The 25424-nt window shown below is 42.5% G+C and overlaps 1 protein-coding gene across 1 annotated transcript in view; it reads right to left on the bottom strand.

The window, feature by feature from the left end:
- The window catches only part of SIDT1 (SID1 transmembrane family member 1), a 440759-nt gene that overhangs the window by 127783 nt on the left and 287552 nt on the right, over positions 1 to 25424 (bottom strand). Inside the window, exon 10 of the mRNA XM_086935576.1 lies at positions 20011 to 20054. Coding sequence (XP_086791702.1) covers positions 20011 to 20054 — 44 coding nt within the window. The remainder of the gene's footprint in view (positions 1 to 20010; positions 20055 to 25424) is intronic.

The raw sequence follows: 25424 nt of genomic DNA, 5'->3' as shown, positions 1-25424 counted from the left end.
TTTAATTACACTTTTTTAAATTAACCCCCCTCCCCGCACAACCCCCTCCCCGCGCGACCCAATGCCACCTCACCCCTGAGTCATGCTGGCCGCAACTGCACTGGCGGGGTATACGTACTGGGGTTATAGATAGCACTCTAGGTGTACATGTCAATCAATCAATCAAGTATTTGATTAGCATGGCTAATCACCCCGGGGATATCCAGGAGATGTGCTGCAAGTATCTGTTGGAAAGTCAGGTCTTGAGTCCCTTCCTGAAGTGAACTTCTGCGAGACTAGAATTGACGTATCACCACTGTTGCAGGAGTCGGACTGGGGCATCCTCCTCAGAACCAGCAAATCACCTTTGGAACGGCCACTTTAGATCCAACGCATCACTGCGTGGAGAAGATTAAAGATCAATGCATCACCTCTACTGCGTGGAGAAACCCAGTGCATCCCCTTTGGAACCGTCACTTCTCAGAAGCAATGCATTGCCTTCGAAAACGATGCATCACCGCTGATGCGTGGAGAAAATGGATGCATCACCCCTACTGCATGGGGAACACCGATGCATCGCACGGCTACGCCCCGCAGCTTCGTAAAAACAACCAGGATTAAGGTACTTTTGTTCAGCGAGCCTCACTGGATCCCTATATCCAGCATAAGCTACATTGTGGTCGGCCTGAACTCTTGACTTTGTCCCAGTCCGGAGCGACCACGTATCCCAGATAAGTGCTTATTGCTTTTAAGTGCTATTTTATAGTTTATACTTAAAAATTTATATCTAAAGTTCTAATTATTGGATATTTGTCATTTTGGTTTTGTTTTATTTATTAAATTTAGCTCTATTTTTCTAACTTGGTGTGGAATCTTTTTGTGCGGTGATGTCACTGTTTTGCTTTTGAAGTGTTGCACAAATACTGTACACATTGACTCTCAGTTATGCCTGACTGCTCTGTGCCCAGCTACCAGAAGGTGAGCACAAGATGATTTAGGGTTTGCCTGCTTCTTACCTTGATTAGGATTGTAGTTGCTGCCTGACTTGGACTCCTTCCCTGCTCAACCTACAACCCACTTTCAAACTCTACATAGCTGCAGGATAACCAGTGGAGATTGGAGGTTTCTGGAATTAAACACAGAACTCGATTACTTGCAAGAGTTTTATTGTAGAAGGTATGGGAAGGTGAAACAAAAATTCACTATTTTCACAAGTCGTGTATCAGGGAAGGTAACATGCTCCCTGAAAAGAAGAAAGGTACAAAAGAATCTTTATAAATGATTATAATTTCCCCTGTACATTAGGTGCATCAAGTGAGTCAACATGTGCCAACATCTGCCAATTTTACAGCGAATTTGCGGGAAGGAGCAATGACTCATGAGCATGCATTTTTCGAGTGCTTAGTAGGCTGCTAATCCAGTTTTAAGTTAAGCTTTGCAAGGTACTGCCATCCTGTTCATGTAGCGTTTCTACCTTGTTGATCCTGTTGGCAGAGTGAGACGCGGTGACGTCATGAACCCTCTCCTTGCTGACCTGACCGGATGCGGAAGTGCCTCCCGCGCGCCACGAGGTGCTTCAGTTCTGTTTACTTTTGTGCTCTGGAGTCAGCAGGTAACTCACCCGCCTCGCCTGCCTCTGGGCACCTCTTTCTACAAATAAACTTTCTTCCACTCACCTGCTACCTCTGACACCATTCTTTCATTTTCCATTAAAAATGAAGCAAAAAAGACAATTTTAACATTTCTCGAATTTTCCAGTTGTACTTGAACGGGTGTGGCCTAAGAAGTGCAGTTATGAATTTTTTCCAAGAGATGTGGCTTATGAATTAAATGTGTGACTTAAACGCATCAATTAAAATTCTGTGCGTCCCATATCGTGCATCTCTGAGCTTTTTTTTATTGCATTCAAACACAACGACTGACTGATGCCCGAAACAAGACAGGACTATTGGCTTTAATAGTTGCTAGCTGTTTGAGATAAATGAGTAGCAATGATTTTGTTTTAAATAATTAATACTGAAAATGTTTCAGTTCTAAAAATAGAAGAGTGAATGAATCATTACTAAAGTCTGCAGAAGGCTTAGTGATCTAATGAGTGTCTCAGTCGCTCCTGTTCCTCCCTTCAGACTACTCTCTTTTGCAGTCTCTGTTAGACACCTTGCCCTATTTCTCCACTTACCCTTCTGAAATTCACCATCTGCATATCTCGTCTCCTGTCATCAATACCTTTTCACTCTCTCCTGCATGTACTTCCTTGCATCTACTTCACTTCATCAACAAGGACTGGGAAAGAAAATAGGCCGGGCACAAAAAAATATATGTGGCCCCCTTTCGCAACTTAGATAGCTAAAAAAGTGGCCCACATTTTAAAATCAAGGCAGTTTATAGGTGTTTTCATGATATGGTGGACTGTATAGGTGTTTTCATGATATGGTGGACTGTTTGTGGAAATACCAGAGAAAACAACGGCCCACCAGACCCTGGAACAGGGCTACAAACAGCCAAAAATCAGGCCACTCATGGTCATGTTGCTGTAATTTAGCAGCAATTAGGTTAAGCATTAGCAGAAGACATCCTGTATTTAGAGACTATCTTTGTATTTCTGTCAACCATTTTGTTTGCCATGTGCTCTGTCCTACCTTCCTGTTAACTGCTCTTGAAATCTGCCTAGAGACGAGATATAGTTAGCATCTTCCACCTTCGCACATGCTCAGTTGAGCTTGCAGCTGCCCCCAGTCTGTAACTGTCAGGATGTGTCCACCAGAATTAGCAAACTGTTAGCTCCTCCCACTTGTTGCCTGTACATTCTCTGTATGACCTTATATGTACCTAAAACCAGCATTTTGTACTTGTTCCACCTTCATTTGAGCCCCTGTGGGTAAAAAAGCACCATGCTCCTTCCATTCAGTGTGCTACTTCATACATTACCGAAGGGTGCTGTGTGAATGTAGTTCCACCTCATGAGGTTTAATAAACGTTGTACTTTCTATTCCAGCTTCTGTGCCAACTTCTTTCTATTGGTCTGAGGACTCTGTGCAGAGAAGGGAGAACCCCTAGCACTGGTAGGCCTTGCTGAGTCTCAACACCACAAATTGAGGCTTCCGACATGGGGCTCATCGGCGACTCGGATGCCCGAAGGAGTGGTCAAGACGAAGGATTGTAATCTCGCTTTGGATGCGATCGCTGTGAAGGACCGGGTTTTAGACCCCAGCGGCGTCAGGGAAAACGCCCGATGCCTTCAAGTTCCCTTGTCTTGGCAAACAGAGACAAGGGATACTTCTTGATGACGTCAAAGACCAAAGTTTATTGGCTGCAACCAGGAACAGAGATCTACGAAGCACACACGGGTGGTTCGCTAGAGACTGCACAAATTCAATGAGCGGAGCATGGTCTTTTATGCCAAAAAATCAAGCCTAAGGCAACATTTCAAATTAGCATTGGGTTCATACAAATTGACAAATCGTAGAGTGACATTTTGAAAGTAGCATATGACGACAATCCCATTTTCCGTTGTCCAGCGCACCAGAAATGACCAAGCACATTCTATTATCCTGTTCAGTCAGGCAGGACAAACCCATCATAAACCCTCAACCCAAATCAGTGATTGTGTTGTAAAGGAAGGAACAGAAACAGATTGAAAGTGAGATAGAAAGGTGGGAGCAGTGTACCATAAACTCGGGCCTGCCCTACTCTTTGATCTTTATCTGACCAGCTGCTTAACAAGGAACTGGCTCAGCGAGGTCAGCCTCGGGCACGGAGTCAGTTCGGCCAGGTCATTCAGAAGTCAGCTAAGATATACGTGTCTCAAGGACTCGTTCGGCCGTAGTCATCGGCCTATGTGAGGGCAACCACTCAAAATGGCTGCCGTACACAAAATGGAACCCGAAGGTTTAAACTAAATCCTTGAATACGGAGTGTTCTCATCGATCGATTCATGCGAAAACGCTCATACACGCTACACTCGTGATTTGCGGTCTGCTGACACCAAAATCGTCTATTTCCAACGACTTTATTCGAACGGGTTCGGAACAACCGAACCAGACCCACAACTCACGGAACTACAGCTGCCTGAGGAGACCCGAGTCTTGGCAACCACAGCGTTTTTCCTTTCTTTCTGATCTCACCATCCAGGTGGTGCCGGTCCTCGACTGAGATCTCTTCTGTTGATTCACCGTGCAGTGACCATTTGGTCGATTTGAGAACTTGGCAGTTGGAGCCTGGACACCATTTGATTGGTAAGAGCCGTTCTGCACTGCAGCACTTGCTGTTGGTTTTTTGATGCCTTTGATTGGTAAGGTAGTTTAGTAACACTTACTGCTGCTTTTGTTTGTAAGATTGGCCAATATTAGTATTTGTTTGATAATTATATATGCATTGCAATTCATATAGGCAGGTAATAAGGAGATTTTTCTCTATTTGAATTTGTTTGAACGGCGCAACATACGAAGAGTACCTTAAGCGCTACTTTGATTATAATACTGCATATTCTGCACTATTTTTGGCATGCCTGTGTCCAGCACACTTCGTAGGATGTGTTGCTTTTGTAGTGGTACCAGTTTGAAACTCGACGAATCACAACCGGCCCCCCCGGAGGGGACTCCTAATGGGGACATGTATATTAAGTATGGTATTTCTTCCATAATGTACAGCACGCTATGGAATAAATACACTCTTACGGAGTCTGAGTTGTGTTGGCCTGTGCATGGGTCATTTGATTTGCGAAAGATTCAGTATGTGGAGCAACGAATGTTTAAGCGAAAGGCTAGGCAAGAAATGTTTGACTGTGTGCGAATGTGGGAGAAAGAAGTGTGTGAGCGAATGAAGCGTGAGCAAACCTTCATTTAAAAAGGACAACGTAAGACCATTCATGCAAAAGCATTGGAAATGAAAAATATGGAAATTAAAGAAATTAAAGAGAGGGAAGATAGGGAGCGTCATTGACAGGTAAATGGCCAATACGCTGTTCGTAGACCTCTTTATTCTATTCTTAATAACCCCCAAGATGATTCTCTCTTATTAGATCGTTGTCCACCTGCGTATACTCTTCCTTCTGCTCCTTATGAGTCAGATGAGGACTCTCCTACAGACCAGGACAAAGCTAGAGAAACTCGCTCAAGGTTATCTGCTGAACGTGCGTTTCAGATTAGATCTGCTGCGCATAACGCTGTTCGTAGTACTGCCACTGCTTCTGGACTTTTAGATAGTATAAAAGGTTTGGCAGGAAAGGGAGCAAATATACTTTACCGATACATTTGCCGCAGAAGTTATCAAACAGTTTAGAAAATATTCGGCAAAAATGGAGCCCGTTGATGTAGCAGTTGATTGTAAACAACTACGTGAAGGTCTTTTTGTCTTCTCCCAGGTGGCTGATACGATCAGACGCTTGGTTAAAGTGCGTGTTGAAGCAGCCCGTTTGCGAGAGGAGAAAAAGGCAGCAGATGCAGCTGCACAAACATCCCAAATCAGCATGGCATGAACTTCTACTCCTGAAACAAATAAGAATGTTGTAATTAATGTGAAACCCATGCGGGAAGCCGCGCCTTTATATGTTCCTCCTAAAGGAACAGGTACAAGTGATGATAAGACTTCTATTGATGCAAAAGTTTATTTTATTTATAATTTGGTTTACACTCCTTGGAATAGAGCAGATGTTATGGCCCTTAAAAATGCATTGCCTGATCCGCGCATGAATCCAGCAGACTTTTATAAGGAAGTTGAGGGTGCCATTAGCTCTTGTACTATGACTTTGCCTGATATTGATTTGTTTTTTGGACTAATATTACCGCCTGATATGTGGAGAACTGTGCGTAACATTGATGATCGTGCGACATTTGGAGCATTGTGGAAAGATTTAGAGCAGTCAGATGAAGATAGAGAACCTGCACAGAATCTGTGTCAGTTACTTCTAGATCTCCCTACAGCTATATTAGTTAAGTTAAAAACGATTATTCCCCCTAAAAAGATAGATTGGACTGTATTAGCGTTGTGTAAGCAAAAGGCAGACAAATTAGTTTCAGATTTCTTTACACGCTTTGAGGAGGCATTCCACGATTTCCGTGGCCAGTCATTGACAGATGACACGGGTAGGCATCTGTTTGTTGATAAATATGTCACAAACCTTTTGCCAGGAATAGCTAGTCGCCTGATGGCCAGTGAGAGTTCATGGACTACCTCTTCTCCGGTTTCTTTTTTCTAACTATGGCTCAGTATTATGAACGACAAGAATTAGAAGCTAAAAGTAATGAGGATAAAAATACTAAAGAGTTGAAAATGAAGGATATGTTGGCCCAAGCTTATGGCCCGCCTTCTAGAGGTAATGATAGAGGTGGACGTGGATCTTATGGTTCGTCCTTTCCTTCCTATACTTGTTCGAATCTGTCTGTTGATCAGTGTGCGCACTGCAAGAAATTTGGACATTGGCTTTCTGATTGTCCAGTACTGCGTGCTTAGCAGTGTCCACGTGGCCGGGGACAAATGAGAAATCGCTCAGGATATTCAGGGCCCAGAGGAAGCACAAATGATCGCGCTGGGTTTGATACTAATACACGTGGGCAGGATGGGTTTAACACTTTTGATAGAAGGAACCTATATCAAATGTCCGACTATGTGCTGTCTGATTTACAAGATTCTGCTTATGCATAGGATTGCCTAGGATGGGGTAAGGAATCAGTTAAAGTTCCAGTAGATCAGAGGGGTCCCTATGTTAAGGCACATGTTTTGGGTTCTACTGATCCGTTTCTGGATGATACAGGAGCTACTCGTAGCGCCTTGTCTAAACAACTGGTTCCTAGGGCTCCCCTGTCTGGCTTAATGATTACATCGATAGGTTTCGATGGAACACCTTCCCTTAGCCCACTGTCGCAACCACTTGCATTCGATGTTGATAAGTTTATTGCTCCATGTCCGTTTTTGCTCTCTCCGAACACACCAGACATTATTGTGGGTCTTGATATGCTCAAATATTTCAGGGCTATGATACGATGTTCTCCGAAAGGAGTATGGGTTATTTAGAATGAGAACTACCCTGTGATTGAGAGATCCTGTATTGTTAAAGAGGATATTGCATTAGCTTCACTCCCTAGTACATTGTGGGCTACTTCAGACACCGATGTCGGGCAAATGGTCATTCCGCCAGTGCATATTAGTGTCAAGGAGGGTGCTCCTTTGCCAAGACTGCCTCAGTATAAAATTTCTAGAGAAGGAGAAGAAGCACTTACACGCATTGTTCATAATTTGATTAAAGTAGGGGTCATGGAAGAAGTTCCTTACAATATTTGCAATAGTCCGATTCTTCCCATTTTGAAAAAAGATACTGACACCAGGATTTATAGATTCATCATTGATTTAAGAGAAGTCAACAAGATTGTAGTACCGCAGTACCCTGTGGTTTCTGACATAACAACATTACTTACCCATGTCCCTCCAACATTAACTACATTTTCTGTAATCGATTTTAAGAATGCTTTCTTCTTGATTCCTATTCATCCTGATAGCCGATATTTGTTCGGTTTCACTCTGAATAATCGATCATACAGATTTTGTAGAGTTCCTCAAGGGTACACTGAGAGTCTGAGTATTTATAGTCAAGTCTTAAAACGACAACTCGATTCCTTTATTTTGCCTGAAGGAGTGGCTCTCATACAATATGTCGATGACATCTTGCTGGCAGCCGATACGCCTGAGCTATGTGAAGAGTGTACTTTGTCTTTGCTTTCTTTTCTTGCTACACACCATCATAAAGTATCACGAAAGAAATTGCAATATTGTAGACTGAAATTAACCTACTTAGGTCACCTTCTGTCTAAGGAGGGGCGTGCACTGACACCAGATCGCATTCAAGCAATATTAGACACCTCAGTACCTTCCACATAGAAAGATGTCCGTGCGTTCATTGGTTTGACTTTGTTTTGTAGACAATGGATATTGGGCTTTTCACACATTGTTAAACCCCTGCTAGCGCTTTTGACTAAAAATACTCCGATCCCCCTTCCATTGACAGATACATGCCAAAATGGTTTTCATCAGTTAAGACAAGCTCTTTGCTCTGCACCAGTGTTAGGCACACCAGATTACACGAAGGCTTTTACACTCTATGTATACGAGAAAGATGGGTGTGCATTGTCTTAGTACAGACACATGGTGACAAGCAGCATCCCTGCGCATACTTTTCAGCTGTCCTTGATCCTGTTGCTTGTGCGTTGCCCGGGTGTTTCCATTCAGTTGCAGCGACAGCTGTGTCCATACGTCAGAGTGAAGGGATAGTTTTGTCACACAAACTGTTGGTGCTAGTACCCCATGCAGTAGATGCCCTTTTGAATCAGGCTAAGTTGCAACACTCAACTAGTGCTCGCCTGACATGATATGAATTGACACTGTTAGCACCTCATATTACCTTGAAGAGGTGCGCGACACTGAACCCAGCCACTTTGTTGCCATATCCTGCGATACAAAAGGGGGTGGTGATGGACGGGTCAGACGAGGCACAGGGTCAGACTGATTTGCATATAGCCATGTCTGAACTGGGGTGGCAGAGTGGGCTAAAGAACGGTGATGGATTAAACCCAGACTGGGTGTGAGTGTTTGATTGATTCAGATGCTCCGTCCATCACCACCCCCTTTTGTACCGCTTTTGGCCGCCATAAGTGTGGCAGGGTATGCTCAGACGTGAGTCCCTTGCTCACTTTGCCATTGGATTCAAGCAAGCCGGGCCGAAGACGGCTGGAATGCCAGAAACCGGTCCTCGGAAGCTTGTTTCCGGTCCAGGGAAGACATGGCTTGGCAGTTCGGGCTGGACTGTTCCCATGAGGCACAGGGTCAGACTGATTTGCATATAGCCATGTCTGAACTGGGGTGACAGAGTGGGCTAAAGAACGGTGATGGATTAAACCCAGATCTTTTGACTGGGTGTGAGTGTTTGATTGATTCAGATGCTCCGTCCATCACCACCCCCTTTTGTACCGCTTTTGGCCACCATAAGTGTGGCAGGGTATGCTCAGACGTGAGTCCCTTGCTCACTTTGCCACTGGATTCAAGCAAGCCGGGCTGAAGACGGCTGGAATGCCAGAAACCGGTCCTCGGAAGCTTGTTTCCGGTCCAGGGAAGACATGGCTTGGCAGTTCGGGCTGGACTGTTCCCATGACGCACAGGGTCAGACTGATTTGCATATAGCCATGTCTGAACTGGGGTGGCAGAGTGGGCTAAAGAACGGTGATGGATTAAACCCAGATCTTTTGACTGGGTGTGAGTGTTTGATTGATTCAGATGCTCCGTCCATCACCATCCCCTTTTGTACCGCATATCCTGCGACTCAGCCTCAGTCAAAGGAGCCTTACGATTGTATATTCCTTACTGAGGAACAGACAAAGGGTTGCATCAATTTGCAAGATACGCCCCTTCCAGATGTAGACGGGGAACTGTGTGTTGATGGGTCCTGTTTGAAGTTACCAGATGGCACGACCTCAGCTGCATATGCAATCACCACGCTTGAGACAGTGGTGGGAACAGATTGCATACCTCAGAAGCCGGCTCAAGCAGCTGAACTAATAGCTTTGACACGAGCGTGTGAACTTAGCACTGACTTGTGTGTGAACATTTACACGGATAGCCACTATGCTTTTGGAGTGGTTCATGATTTTGGCCTACTCTGGAAGGTAAGAGGCTTGCACGGGATGCAGATAATGCACAGAGAATTAGTACATAATCTCTTGACTGCACTTACACACCCAAAGAAAGTTGCTATTATGAAGTGTAGCACACACAAGAAAATCATTGACACAATAGGACAATGCAATGCCCTTGCAGATCGCGTAGCCAGTGAGACTGCGATGCAGCGAAGCACTACATCCATGTACGTAGTAAAATCACAAGCTGAGCGTTGGCATGACGCTAGAGAAGTAGTATTGGATATACAGAGATCTGCTTCTGTAGCAGATCTTGAGCAATGGGCTAATAAAGGAATATTGGACGATGAGGGCTGTTGGCGTAACAAAGAAATGAAAAAGTGGAAATTGCCTGCAGCCTATTTACAACCTATGGTTCGAATGGCACATGGGCTGGCACATGTTGGAGCTCTAGCAATAACTAAATTGCTTACGCAAGTTTGGGAGCATCCTGAAATTGCCAGCACAGCTAAAAGAGTAGTACAGTCTTGTTTGATCTGTGGCAGTATAATCCTGGAAAAGGGATACGGACTCCTACAGGAGGGTTTGCTACACCAATTGCACCTTTTGAAGTTTTGCAGATGGATTACATCCAACTTGAACGCTGCAATATTCTGGAATATGTCCTAGTGGTGGTATGTGCCTTCAGCAAATGGATAGAGGCATATCCTACAAAGGATAATACTGCTCTCACCACAGCAAAGGTGCTTCTATAGGAGTTTTTCCCTAGATATGGTGTTTGTAAGCTTTTGTGGAGTGTCAACGGACCTCATTTTATTGGGCAAGTTGTTGAGTATGTCCTGAAAGTATTAGGGATCAAACTGAAATTCCATACAGTCTTCCATCCGCAATCAGCAGGATTAGTGGAAAGGTACAACGGTACTTTAAAATTGAAGTTGGCGAAAATACTGGCTTCCAAGTCTTTAAAGTGGCCAAATGCACTACCTTTGGCATTGTTGTCCATAAGATCGGTGCCACACTCACGATCTGGGCTTACACCGTATGAGGTAGTATTTGGAAGACCGATGAACATTTGGGGAGTTCCTAAACCACGCCCCATACATGATGTTCCTTGTGTTCTGTTGAATGATTATTTGGCACAGTTAACTGACAGTTTGATCTCTATTCATCAACGGGTTTGAGAAGCTCTTCCTGACAGATCTACAGGTGAGGCCCATGAACTCTGTCCTGGCGACCACGTGATGGCCAAGGTGTTCGATCTGTCGATCGAACAGCTTGGAGCCGAGGTGGCAAGGACCAGAGCAGGTGCTCCTTGCGACAAGGACAGCAGTTTGAGTGACAAACAAGAAGAATTAGGTCCATAGCACACACTGCAAACGTGTGTCGACTGCCTTGGTGGAATCTGCTGTGCTTACCGACCGACCATCGAGAGATTCTGGAGATGGAAAAAGGCCAAGCTATCTCACCTGACAAATCTGCGGAAGTCTTCCCGGACCACACGATCGCTGGAGAATCCCGATACCAGCTGAGACCAAGGAAAGAATCTGCTTTGCCGAAAAAGACTGGTTGAGCTACCGCCCTGGGTTAGTAAAACGGAGGTCCGATGTGGCAAGGGGGGAGGATCAGCCATGCGTAGTGTAGTGACACCCGTCTTGGCCCGTGGTGAAGAAATCAGCGGCTGCCCAGGGATAAGCTCCAACGATTGTTTCAACGAGTTTGTAGAAAGATCAATTATTGCTGTTGCTGAAATGCATAACAAAAGAATCATTTGTGCTGTAGGGTTTGTTGTTGCTCTGGTGGTTATGGCAATAATCACCTGGTTTGTTGAGAAAGTGGCTCCTGCTCGACAGCTTTTTGTTGCCACTACTCCAGCTCCAGTGGAACATCATTATTTCACGCTTCCCTACCATGAGCAGAAGCATCGACAATCCTACCTAAATAATACATTCATCCAGATGTTGCATCATACACACAATGCCACGAATGCTACCAACAGTTGGGTGTGTGGAATGATACCTGCACACCAAAAGAAAGGAGGAACACCTTTTATTCCTTCACCGTTTTCCCATAATGGTTCTTGTCAATCTTGGTATGCCCTTTTGTTTGCTTCAGGAAAACCTTAGGTAGGTGGAATTATCTTTCACTTAAATAAAGTATGCTTGTAATGGTTTTTCTTTTTTTTCGAGACCTGATTTTTGCCACGCAACCGTCGAAAGACGATGGAGGTTGCGAATGCTGATTAAATCATTTCAAGAGAAAGGTACTCAGGCCTATTTGAACAACCCGGCGACTCTAAAGATTGTTCACCATGGTCAGACTAAGTTTTTTCAGTCTGAGATATCTGACTCACTTGGGTCATAATACTTCAATAATCTATAGGGAGATATACCTTCTTCTTCATGTTTTGACGTCATGTTTTGACGGGTGAAGTAAAGATGCGTTTCTTTGTGGAGAAAGTATATAAAAATAGGAAAGGTTTAACCTAAGGTTGTATGATATAGACTGTATATAAAGGTTTTTTTTTTTTTGAGATATAATATGATATAATATGATATACTTGAATGTGATGTAGAATCCTTGTAAGAATCCTTTGTCCTTTTCTTTTTTTTTTTATGCTATATTGGTAGCTCAGTAGAAGTGTAGCAATTTCATCAAACAGACTCTGGGTGAGTCTGGAAGCCCCAGCAGGAAGGGAGGAAGCGGAGAAGGGGTGGGCAAGAGGGAGGGACGACGCAGAGGGAGGGGGGAAGGGAAGGGGAAAATGGGAAAAAGGGGAAAAAAAGCAGGCATAATAGTAGGAATAGAGTTAATTTTGAAAAACATAAAGCAGGGTATGTATATGGAATATGATTTGAGCAACACTAGTCGACAAAACTACCATATCAATAATGGGTAAGCTTAATATACAAACCTGGAATATAGGAGGATTATTGACTAGAGATAAAAGAGTACGACTTGAAGAATTATTAAAACTATACCCGGTAGACATTTTATGTCTACAGGAAACCCATATTCCATGGAGCAAAAGAGCATTATTAAGACTGAGGGGATACAATCTGATAGTAGCTTCACGGAATTACGATATGCACTGTTTATGGATCCAATCAGGATGATCCTATAACTTTTGAAAAATTGGAAACAGAATTAGCCATTTGGCAAGGTCCATTAATTTTTTGCGGCGATCTAAACATTTCTTTAATACCATCCTTGTCATCGCAGGTAATTGGATTAAAATATATTGGTCGGAAACCAAAGGTTTATCAGGCTATTAGTAATTTAATTTGTAGCCTAGGGTTAACTGATATTTGGATGCAAAATAACCCAGCAGACTCTGGCTACACGTATTATTCACACCCCCATCAAAAATATGTACGGATAGATTACATTTTTACATCTAAAGATTTAACTTCCTCTTCGCAAATAAAGAAACTTCCGAAAACACTATCAGATCATAATTCCTTATTATTATCAGTTGATTATCAAACTAATTATAATCAAAAAACAACATGGTCCTTCGATAGGAAATTACTATGCAACCAAGAATATATTGATTTTATTAAAGCCTGGACTGAGGAATTTTTTAGTATGAATCGATTTAGTGCTACAAGGAATATTGTTTGGGATACTTATAAAGCCGCTCTAAGAGGGGAAACTATTAAGTATCAAAGTAAAATTAGGAACGGGGAAAAACAAGAATTCGGAGTGAAAATAACTGCTCTAGCTAAAGCCGAAGAGGAGCATATCAGTAAAATCAGGCAAAGACAAGATACAAACCAGGTGATGATGCAGATAGCTATACTAAAGTCAGAACTAAACTCTAAACTAACTCAGAAAGCTGCTGAGACATATCAATCACATAGGAAACAAGTCTATGAAAGCGGAGAGAAAGTGGGCAGACAACTGGCACTTAGTACGCGTCAGAAAATTACAAAAAGGGACATAGCTACCATAATAGAAAATGGGCAGACACTCACTCATGCAGCTGGAATCAACTCCCAGTTTCAAGGGTATTACCAGAAATTATACACAGAAGATATTAACAGATCAGAGGAAGAAATAGAAGCTTTTATAAATAATTTTATTAGTAACTTCGAGGCCATGAAAACGTTGGACACTGATACAAGGGAGGACCTTGAAAAAGAAATAACAATTGTAGAAGTCAGGACCGCATTATCATTATTAGCCTCTGGCAAAGCAGCAGGTCCAGACAAGATACCGATTGAGCTATTTAAGATACTTAGCCATCAGTTACTACCGATTCTTCATGATTTATTTCTTGGAATACAATATAATGGTGTACCTCCGACTTCTTGGAGGGAAGCTAATATAATCGTCTTTCCAAAAAAGGGAAAATCCCCAGAGCTTCTCACGTCATATCGCCCTATATCCCTTATTAATTTGGATTCCAAATTATATGCAAAAGTCCTAGCACTCAGGCTCAGTGGGGTCATAGAACAGCTCGCCTCCCCATGGCAACATGGTTTCATCCCTGGAAAGGGAACCACTGAGCACATCCGTAGAGCAATTGCCTTATTTGATGCCATGACAGCTAGGGGGGAGCGAATGTCTATGATTCTACTGGATGCTGAGAAAGCTTTCGATCGTGTCACCTGGAAATTTCTATGGGAAGTTATGGCACGCAATAATTTTGGCCCCAAATTTATTAACTCAATAAAATCAATGTATCACCGCCCCAAAGCGAAAGTCCTCGCGGCCGGATTATTCTCTGAATGTATTAATATAACAAGAGGTACTAGACAAGGTTGTCCATGTTCACCCCTGCTATTTGCTTTATATATCAACCCTCTTATTTTGAAACTATTAGAGAGCACTATTATTAAGCCAATTGTTAGCTATCAGTTTGAAACGAAAGTACTGGCATATGCTGACGACATTGCGATAGTTACACCTGATCCTACAGAAGCTATTCATGAAATAGAGGTAATTACGTCAGAATTTGGGACTTACTCTGGGTATTCCCTTAACAAAGGAAAGACGATTATAATAGGCACATCCGACACAGTTTGTATGGATCCACGAAGAGTTGAAAAAGCCACCTATCTGGGCATTGAACTTTGTGCAAACACTAAAACAATCTCACAAATTAATTTTGATCCATTACTGAAAAAAATTGAGAACGATTTTAAAAGGGTCAATAGTCTTCATCTGTCTATTATAGGGAGAGTTAATTATGTTAAAATGAATACGCTACCCAGATGTCTCTATTTATTTAGAGCAATACCGCTAGCCATTAAAAAGGAGGCTTTAACAGTAATTAATTCACTTATATCGAAGTTTGTATGGCAGAATGGGAAAATTAGGAGGTCTATTGAACTACTGTCTCTGCCTATTGAGAAAGGCGGCCTTACTATACCTAATATGGAACTATATTATTGGGCAGCACAACTAAAACAGCTTATGCCGTTGCTCAGAGGTTATAGCGAAGGGAACTTAGAGGGTCGCGCTGAAATACCATCAATATATGAACTTATAGTCGGGCGGGAGGCAAAAGGCTTGTTATTGCGAAAAACTGAGACAAGAAACTATAAAGCTTTTAAAGGTGAAATTATGATTAATGCTTGGAAAATTTGGAGTAAAATTGCTAAATATAGTAAAGTTGAGAAAATTAATCGCTATACACCACTTCTTTACTCTAATTTTATTCAAGTACAGGATTCAGACGCCTTTTTAAAACATTGGGCTAAGATAGGAATTAAGACAATTGGTGATTTTCTAATAAAAGACTTTGACACAACCTTTTTAGATTTAAAAATTAAATATAAATTACCGAATGGGGACTTTTTGAAGTTTGCACAGATATTTGCCACACTAAAAGCTAAGGAATCGTTAATTTGCTTACATAAGTATGAAATTATGGATGTAATTTTTAGAACAAATATTAGAATTGGAACTCTATATAATACTCGTCTAAGCATGAAGAAAGATGATCTTGATAAAACGGAAAAAAAGTGGTGCTTATAATTGAATAACCCAAATGTGGATTTAGACCAGGTGCTAAATATGAGTCAAAAGTTATTGATGGCAAGTAATCTTAAGGCACAATTGTACAAAACTATCTTTGACCTTTACTTTACTCCTGCTAAACTATTTACATGGGGTAAACGAGAGAATGATTTATGCCCAAGATGTACTCAAGGGCCGGCAACTCTTACTCATATGTTGTATACTTGTCCTAGTTTGACATTAGTGAAAACCATGATAATTTCCTTCTGGGAGGAAATTTTTGGACACATTATACCAGAATCTGAAACCCTATTTCTTTTTGGTCATGACCTTACCTTAAATCTGGAAAAAGCTGAAGAAAGATTAGTTTTTATTGGCATGGCTGTTTTCAGGATACTCCTATCTGCGAGATGGAAAGACGCAGAGCCTCCAAGTTTTCAGATGTGGTTAGCACGTCTTTTGGCAGCTTATAGATATGAATCTGCAATATGTAAAACAAGAGGGATACGATCTAAACTACGAGGAGATGCGCTTTGGTGCCCAATAACTGAATGGAAAAATCGCATCGTCCCTGGTGGTATTGGATGATTTTTTGACCATATTTATAACTGACTTAGAGTGTGTTTATACTGTTGTGTAACCTATAATTATCTAAAAAGCTATCCATGTTGATTCTTCGTTTTTTTTGGTCTTTTTTTGTTTTTTTGTTTGGGATCACAAACCCTGCGATTCATTTATTCATAACATTGTATTATTTTTAATGATGTACTGCTGTAAGGATGTCCTACTTATTATGCCTGAATAAAAAATATAAAAAAATAAAAAATAAATAAAGTATGCTATCAGGATAAAGATGCTTACCCTCAAGCTAAAGGGACTAAATGGGAATGGGAAGAGTATCAACCTGATAACATTTCAACACCATATGTTTTCACGAATATGAGGAGCATCAAGAATACTGGACCTTTTGTAATTTCTGTGACCAGAGCTAAAGCAGATTTATGTATTGGCAGTGCTGGGAGAATTCTTTAGGACGGAGTGAATGTATTTTGACATTAACCATTGAAGGTGCTAATAAAAGTCGTTTTACGTCTTCACATAACACGTATTTTGTGTGCGGTAATAAAGGATACTATCAATTACCTGTTGGGTGGTCCGGGGTATGTTACATATCATTTTTGTTACCACCTGTGTTCTTGGCCCCTCCATCGTATCACCGAAATTTAATGTTGTATAATGACATTTCCAAGAATAGATACAAACAAACAATAAGTACAGATGAGGTCGATCAGACTGATGCCACTTTGCAACAATATGTTGATTTAAATTTGGGACTGTTCTTTGTGGGTGCTGCATTGAATAGCAGAAAGATAAGGCGATTAACTCGTGTTGTGGAAGCTGTCACCAATCAAACAGCAATGGCACTTGGGAATATTACAGAGGAACTGCAAATTGCAAGGATTGTAGCACTCCAAAACAGAATGGTGCTTGATGTGATTTTGGCTGATCGAGGTGGTGCATGTCGCATCATCGGTAGCAGTTGTTGCGTATTTATACCAGATCACTCACCTTCAGTATATGATGCAATCTCAAAACTGCATAAGATTGCTGCAGAAATTCACACAGAGACTGGTACATGGACATTTTCAAACTGGATATGGACACTCTTTATTACTTGGGGCTGGAAGCTACTGACTATTCTATGTATACTACTGGTGATACTATTTACATGCTGTACTTGAATACAATGTGGTCCTATGCTTTGCTCCATGTGTATCACTGCTTGTACACCTGCTAAAAGAAATATTGCAGAAATAAAAGCACAACAAATGTTAAATAAAGAATTCACTGAGATGATAAGCATCAACGTACAGGATGCATATCTAGATTACCCCAGATAAACAAATGTCTTCAGCTAATGCTGAAAGGGTCGTCTGTTGTAATTTGGCAGCAATTAGGTTAAGCATTAGCAGAAGGCATCCTGTATTTAGAGACTATCTTGTCCGTTTTATGGAATCCATTTTGTATTTCTGTCAGCCATTTTGTTTGCCATGTGCTCTGTCCTACCTTCCTGTTAACTGCTCTTGAAATCTGCCTAGAGACGAGATATATATTTAGCATCTTCCACCTTCGCACATGCTCAGTTGAGCTTGCAGCTGCCCCCAGTCTGTAACTGTCAGAATGTACCCACCAGAATTAGCAAACTGTTAGCTACTCCCACTTGTTGCCTGTACATTCTCTGTATGACCTTCTATGTTCCTAAAACCAGCATTTTGTACTTGTACTACCTTCATTTGAGCCCCTGTGTGGGTATAAAAGGACAAGGCTCCTTCCATTCAGAGTGCTACTTCATACATTACCGAAGGGTGCTGTGTGAATGTAGTTCCACCTCATGAGGTTTAATAAACGTTGTACTTTCTATTCCAGCTTCTGTGCCAACATCTTTCTATTGGTCTGAGGACTCTGTGCAGAGAAGGGAGAACCCCTAGCACTGGTAGGCCTTGCTGAGGCTCACCACCACAATGTCAGACCTGCCGTTTGGGCACTGCCTGGCATGCCCTATAGGACAGCCTGGCACTGTTCACCACCCCACAAACACACCACACACTTGTAAGCAATGCATTTTCTTTTACTTTCGCCTTGTTAATATTTTCACATCCATATACCTCCTTCCACACACTTGCACAAAATCCCAATTTCATTGGGCACATGTGACTGTGCTCTGTGTGCTCTGCAGAGAGGCCAAGGATTGCATGTCCACGTATTCTGAACACCTTTTTGAGCCAGTTCTAGGCACTTTGAGAAGCTCAGCCCCAGAGATTCTTAATCGTGGCGTGTTATAAACATCTGGAGGCAACTCAGTTTCAAGTATGCATTATACGAGAGTGATATGCTACACAAAAGAAAATTCTACAGAAACACAACATCCTGTAAAAAGCAAAAATTCTTGGGGAATGCAATATTAAGTAAACCACGTGATAAACAGGAATCACATCTCTGACATGGATTACCTTAACCTTTTTTACATTCTTTGTATTTTTGCCTGCAAAGTTAAGGGCGTGAATATAAGGCCCGATAATGACCTGCTTTAATGTCCATCTTTAATTAGTTAGGTCTAAGACCCGGAGGGACCCGAGTCACATAAAGCTCTGCTGATAACGACTGAAATGACACCGACAAACGCAGCCAGCAATCCCAGCAGCTTATTACCGAAGGAGGAAGTCCTTTGTTGTTTCCACCTAGTGTGATCATACAGCAGGCACTCTGTGGAGGGAAGGGCCACAGTCTGAAGGGCTTCACACTGACTCACATCCAGCAGCTGGCCAGGAGAGTTTGAGTATCGTAGTAGGTGCAAAAGTCCAAACCAAGCCGCATGAGCAATCCCTACAGATAATCATTCCTCTAGATTCCCAAGGAATCCCTTTGCAGAAACTTCACATTATATTTCACCACAACTCACCCCACATAATCTCCTGTCCTACAAAGTCCACACCATCAAATACCACTCCTCATTCTCACACAACACCACGAGTACCTATTTCTCAGTATGGCTGTAATTTGTGGGGTCTACTGACTTCCCAAGTAAAATCCATTAAGCCTCTCTTGACAGTTTCCAACTAAGGGCCTGATTTAGCCGGATGGGTTACTCCATCACAAATGTGAAGGATATCCCATTCACCGAAATATAAATCCCATAGAATATAATAATATTTATATTTCAGCAGATGGTATATGCGCCACCATTGTCACAGAGTAATTGTCCTGAAAGATCTAAATCAGGCCTCAAATCTTTTCTGTGTACGTATTCATGTGCCCCCAAGCCCAAAAAATTTAATTCATTTTCTGTATGTGGTTCAGGGCGCTGTCACGAGTATCTGCACAGCATCGCCACAATGGATATCAGCATTCAAAGGTCCTCTCACTGAATTTATTACAAGCTTTCACAGAGTTTCCACCTCTTGTGAAAATTCCAGTTACAAATGGTTCCTACTGGATTAAATTGTGGCAATGAATACACATCAAGCTAATAGACACCAATAAACAGGTCTAGGTTGCAGCTGAAATCGCTGAATTTCTATCTAGAAAGTTCAATATGTATGCATAAAAACATACAGCACCCAAGCATCCATAAGGCACCATTTTGAACTGGTCAACTCAAATTTCAATCAGGGTACTCTAGTTCACAGGACACTGCCTGCAATGTACGGAGGGACTACGGAGATGGTCAACCTTTCATTACATGGAGGCTCCTTGAAAACCAGACCGAAGGAGTAGAGCAACGTATCAGGAGGTTCACACTACCAATCCAAAATGGCAATAAAAGGTCTTCGAGAGGGTATCACACATTACGTCTAATAGGTATGTCCCTTTCACAGATCCTGAAAAGAAAAGTTGTGCCACAAGAATAAATGGAAAACAGTGTTGTTGGGAAAATTGTTTCAGCTACCTTCATCAGGACTGTAACTCCTTTCCAAGGTCTTCCTCCTGATCCTGAAAGTGAAAAAACACACAAATCAACTGTGTTTGAAGCACAAAAGCACTTGCATTATTTTTTTATAGAAGTACAGCTGGTCCTAGAAAATCATCAAAAAAAACCCACTTACTGGTATTACCTACAATACTCTAGTCTGTATGGCTAGTTCCTTATACACACTCCATTTCCTCAGACATGGTATGAGCGGGTCAATAGAAGGCACGTTTAGTGCTGCTAGCGGATTGAAGTAGGAACACAGGGCCCGATTCACAGAATGAACTTAATGAATGAATAATCTTTATTCGGATAAATATCCATAAAAGTACAGTTCGTCACCACCAAAACAGATAAAATAAAATATTAAAACAAATAAATATACAATATCATCCAATACAAATACACAATACAGGAATAAAAACATAATAAAAGGGGTTCGATGGGCCTAAGAACTAGCAGCATAAATGGCATTGTGCAAAAGGAGAGTCTTGAACAATTTGTGCAAATCAGCCAGGGGATTATAATAAAGTGCATAAAAGTGAGGTCAAACTTGACAGAGCAAATTATTTTAAGTGGATCTGTGCAACGTCAGCAATAATTTACTTGGGAAATGCATAGGTATTCAGCAAATCAAAAAATATCTTCCCAAATGCGTCCCTAGGATTATTATTCAATGACTCAACCATCACTAACAATTAGAAATATATAAAAAACGAAAATAAAAAGTGCATACCACATTAGGATTCATTCATTGAAGGGCGGGAGCGTACTGCAGCTTGGAGGAATGAACTTACTCTAAAAATCAGATCGTTATTTCCTAGCTTAAATATTTCAAGATATGCAAATTCAAAGTCCATGATAGCCAGAAATTTGAAATATGGGGCGAGGAACCATTTGGTATATTTTACATAAAAATTACAAAAAAGTAAAAAGTGTAATAAAGTTTGTTTGCTACCAGTGCCACAAGGATAGGTCAATTGCTCTAAATTTTTGTTAAAACCTATTGGAAAGCAAAGTGAGTATTTGATGCTTCCGTACCTGAGGCGATAGAGTAGGCTCCTTTTCCATCCCCCCATATTCTTTCTAAGGTATTGTTGTGGCATATGATGTTGAGTACTAGGAATCTCCAAAAGGGGCATATATCTAGCAACATATGGTTTTAGATGCTCAGTATCTTGTCTTTGTAAGAATGAACTTAAGACTCAATCCTAAACTTAATACTATTTTGGTATTCACAGAATGCACTTACTACTTTTGGCATTCACAGAATGAACTTTTGGTAAGTTAGGATTTTGTCTTAAGTTTGTGTTAAGACAAATTTAAGACAAACTTAAGACAGACTTAAGACAAAATCCTAACTTACGTCTGTCTTAAGTTTGTCTTAAGACAAACTTAAGACAAAATCCAAACTTCTGTGAATACCAAAAGTTCTAAGTTCATTCTGTGAATGCCAAAAGTAGTAAGTGCATTCTGTCAATACCAAAATAGTAGTAAGTTTAGGATTGAGTCTTAAGTTCATTCTGTGAATCGGGCCCACAGTGCTGTCAGTGGATTAAAGAAAGGACACATCAAGTCAGAGTGGCCCAGGCCTTATTTCCAATATGTGCTGCTCTACTAGACATGGGCACTACCCCAGAATGGCCATATATGAGAAAGTGGCAGGGTTCTCTGGGCAAACTATCCTTGTGGACCAATGGTAGAAGCTTTGAGTTGACATCCCACCTCTTTGTGGAAGCATGCAGAATAGGGAACTGATGTACAAAATCATGATGGATTGGCGTGTTACACCCTACAAACTAAAACAGACGAGTGACAATGTAGCTGGCCTACGCAGGAGGCGATGTGGCCAGATAGCAGTCACACTGCATGTTTGGTGGGTGTTCCCACCTCTGACTCACTTTTGGGAGGAGATCCCGAGCCACATGAAAGGAGCGCTGGAATACCCGCTGCGATCAGATCTAGCGACTATCATACTCAATCTTCATCTGCCGGAGATCATGCACAAGGTAAACTGAAGATTGATCGCCGATATGATCTTGGCGACTAAAGAGATGATCGCTCTTTCCCACAATGCATGAATGGGCTAGACCAGGGTTCTACAAAGTCGATCCATTTAGCATATTTCCATTTAGATAAATGTAGTTATCTTTAAAATCTGGCATGTATTTGGCCCTCCAGGACCAACTTTGGAAAACCCGGGGCTAAACGATAGTCAGTGACACCCTTTGGTGGAGTACTCCTAGGACATAAACTTTGTCCATAGTTGCCCCAAAACTCTACAATCTCTCCGTCTTGAAAATTATTTCACGAGAGGGGAAAAAAGCAACTCCAGTAAATGAACCAAGCGCAAAGTACCTTGAAAATGGGGCCAATGAGTAGTTATACTAAAGCCTAAGGACTGCTTTTGTGCTTCCGCTTGAGGGGGCGGAGGTGGGGGAATATACAGAGTTGTTAAATGTAATGTAGAAATATGGCACAGTGTAACCCTTATTGAATGGCCCATGGTTGAGTGTTAAATCTTATTTGCCTGAAAATGAACTAAATCTCCTTGGAAAAAAATAGAAAGCACACACAGAGCACTCAATGGGATATAGGAGGCACAACCAATGTCACTGTTTAAAAGGAGGTACATACAAAGATGTCAGAGTTAAAGAAAGCAGAGTCGATGTTTGTGGGTGAAAGAAAGTACAAAAAATGATGTCAGAGGGTTAAAGAAGGCACAGACAATGATGCCACTGGGTTACCTGAGGCACAGACAATGGGTTTGCCCTCTGAATATCGAAGCAACAATATCAATGGGACAGAATATCAAACCAAAATATTGACAGGTAGGTAAGTCTATCTATTCTATACCTAATTCCAAATATATGTACCAACACAGTACATATATGTTCAAGGTATGCAGATGTGGAGTTAGGAACATTAAATCTATTCTTCCCTATGTGCACTTCTCGTCCAGTGTTTTGTTCCTCGGTATTCTGTCCTCGATATTCGTATGACACAATATTGTTGGTGTCGATATTCAGTGGTACAATCCAAACAATGATGTGGATGGGTTAAATAAGGCTCATGCAAAGCTGCTGGGGGTGTGTGATGGAAGCACACACTATGTTGTCACTGGAATGAAGGCAGCACTCACAATGATGTTAGTGAATTAAAGGAGGCACACACTCAGGGGCAGATTTACAATAACTGGCGCATCCCTGCATATCAGCAGGGATGCGGCAGTTATTGTGTGCCGTAGCTCCGCCACCCTGGAAATGCGGCATGCCATGGGGCAAAAACGGCACAGATGCGTCACGCATCTGTGCCGAAACAGCGGCGCATTGCTGTAGTTGCGTCGCAAGCGCGACACAACTCCAGCATAGCTCTAGGGGTCTGTATCTCCACAATGCTGCGTAAATCCTTACGCCTGCTTCAAGCAGGCGCAGGGTTTTGACGCAGCATGGGCTCAAAAGTGACTGAGTGAAATCCTGTAGATTTCACTCAGCCACTTTTAGGAGGCGTTCCTGCGCCGGAACGCCCCCCCCCCCCCCCCCTTCTGGCGCAGGGCTTTACAACGTGACGCATCTCCTAGATGCGTCACATTGTAAATATCCCACGCCATGGCACATCTTTGCCACCGCCGCTGCATCACAAAAGTGACGCAATGGCAGCGTAAAGAGGCGCAAGGGGCTTGTAAATCTGCCCCTGAATATGGTCAGTGGATTAAAGGTGGCGCACACAAGGACGCACACACCATGCAGTCAGTGGGTTATAGGAAGATCACACAATGATGTTAGTGAGTTAAAGGAAGTACACACAATGATGTTAGTACAAACAAAGGTGTTAGTGGGGTGACTGCAATATCTTTTGAATTTGCTTGCTTTTGTGATTTTAACCTCATTCCCTGCTGGTGACGGAACCGCTCCGTCACCAGCCACGGACGCGCTGTGCTGCTGACGGAGCGGTTCCGTCAAGGCCCGCTCGGCGCGCCTGCGCACGCGCTGGACGTTCTGTTGAGCAGGCAGGCCGTGACGGAACTGCTCCGTCATCAGCACAGCGCACCCGAGGCTCGTGACGGAGCGGTTCCGTCACAAGTACGGGAGCGCCGCGCGGCCTCCCCCACCCCCTTATCGCTACGAAGGAGTTAAACAACTAAAATCGAATAAAGCTTATTTTGATTTGATTTTGACTACAATATTCAAGAGGAACAAAGCCATGTAGTAGACGAGGCTATGTAAATGTAAATGTAAATGTACAGGAATTTGTATAGCGCAAATCACCGAGCGGTTTCTAAGCGCTTGCTTAGGGAACCCGTCCTGGTATTCCCCTGTGAGATAACCCCGGCAGGGTATCCGCAAGGTGAAAGCCAGGCATCCCGCCGCGAGGGGCCGTTGTGGAGATTAAGCAAGCTATTGCCCAGAGTCGCAGAGTGTGAACCCGTGAATCGAGTAGGCACCGGAGCGAGAATTGTTGAGTCCATGGACATTTTTAGGACTCAAGACCCCACCGAGCAGGGAATTGAACCCTGGTCCCGGGCTAATCTCTGTTTCCAGGTCTGCCTCCTCTAACCAGTGAGCCACACTTCTCCACTAACTAACTCCGCTGACTATGTCAACTAGTTCATTTAGATGTATCCTGTGTGATGCATCTTCTGTGGATATCCAAAGAAATGGCATGTATTTGGCCCATCTGGTCCTGCGCCGGTTATGCATGGGCAGAGGCACAAAGGGTTATCCGGAGACATGAGAAGTACTGGGAGGCTCACCAAAGTCAGGGATTTCTGTGGCAGTGCTCTTCCAAGGAGCTCCCTCCCCAACTGAGGTGCAACATCTATAACCTGTGCCTTTGGCCAGGAGGCCCTGCACTGTGTCCAAGCTGCCCTGTGGAGGAAGGCTTGCTTGCAGACACTCTACATGTCTTCCTATGCCTCAGGAAAGACTGAGACAACTTATATTAGAGATAAGAGATACCTTCAAAGGGTCTCAATTGATATTTAGCTCTAGGGCTATTTTGAGAGGTTCATCGGTGCCGAAAGCCCCTGTGAAGCGCGGGAAGATTCAGGCTCATGTTCATGATCCTATGGAGCTAGAAACCATGGGGGATTTATGGGGTAATGGATCCATTCCAGAGTGTATCCAATAATAACCAGAGAACTGATAGACAAACTGAATGAAATGAAATGAAAAAAGACTCTTCTATAGCGCATGGCTACTCGGGAGCATCCCAGCACTTAGGAAAGGCCCAAAGGGGAATTGAAGTGCAGAGGGCCAGGGCCAGAGGCTCTAAATCCTAGGAAAGAGCCAGGGTTTTAACTTTTTTCCAATCAGTGTGGAGGGCAATAATCTGCCTTTAGTTTATAGGAGCCCCTGGAGTGTGACTACTTGAGACCTGCTTTTCTTCTTTCA

The sequence above is a fragment of the Lissotriton vulgaris genome, chromosome 8, assembly GCF_964263255.1.
Source record: "Lissotriton vulgaris chromosome 8, aLisVul1.2, whole genome shotgun sequence".
Lineage (NCBI taxonomy): Eukaryota > Metazoa > Chordata > Amphibia > Caudata > Salamandridae > Lissotriton > Lissotriton vulgaris.
This window is presented reverse-complemented; position numbering and strand designations above follow the sequence as displayed.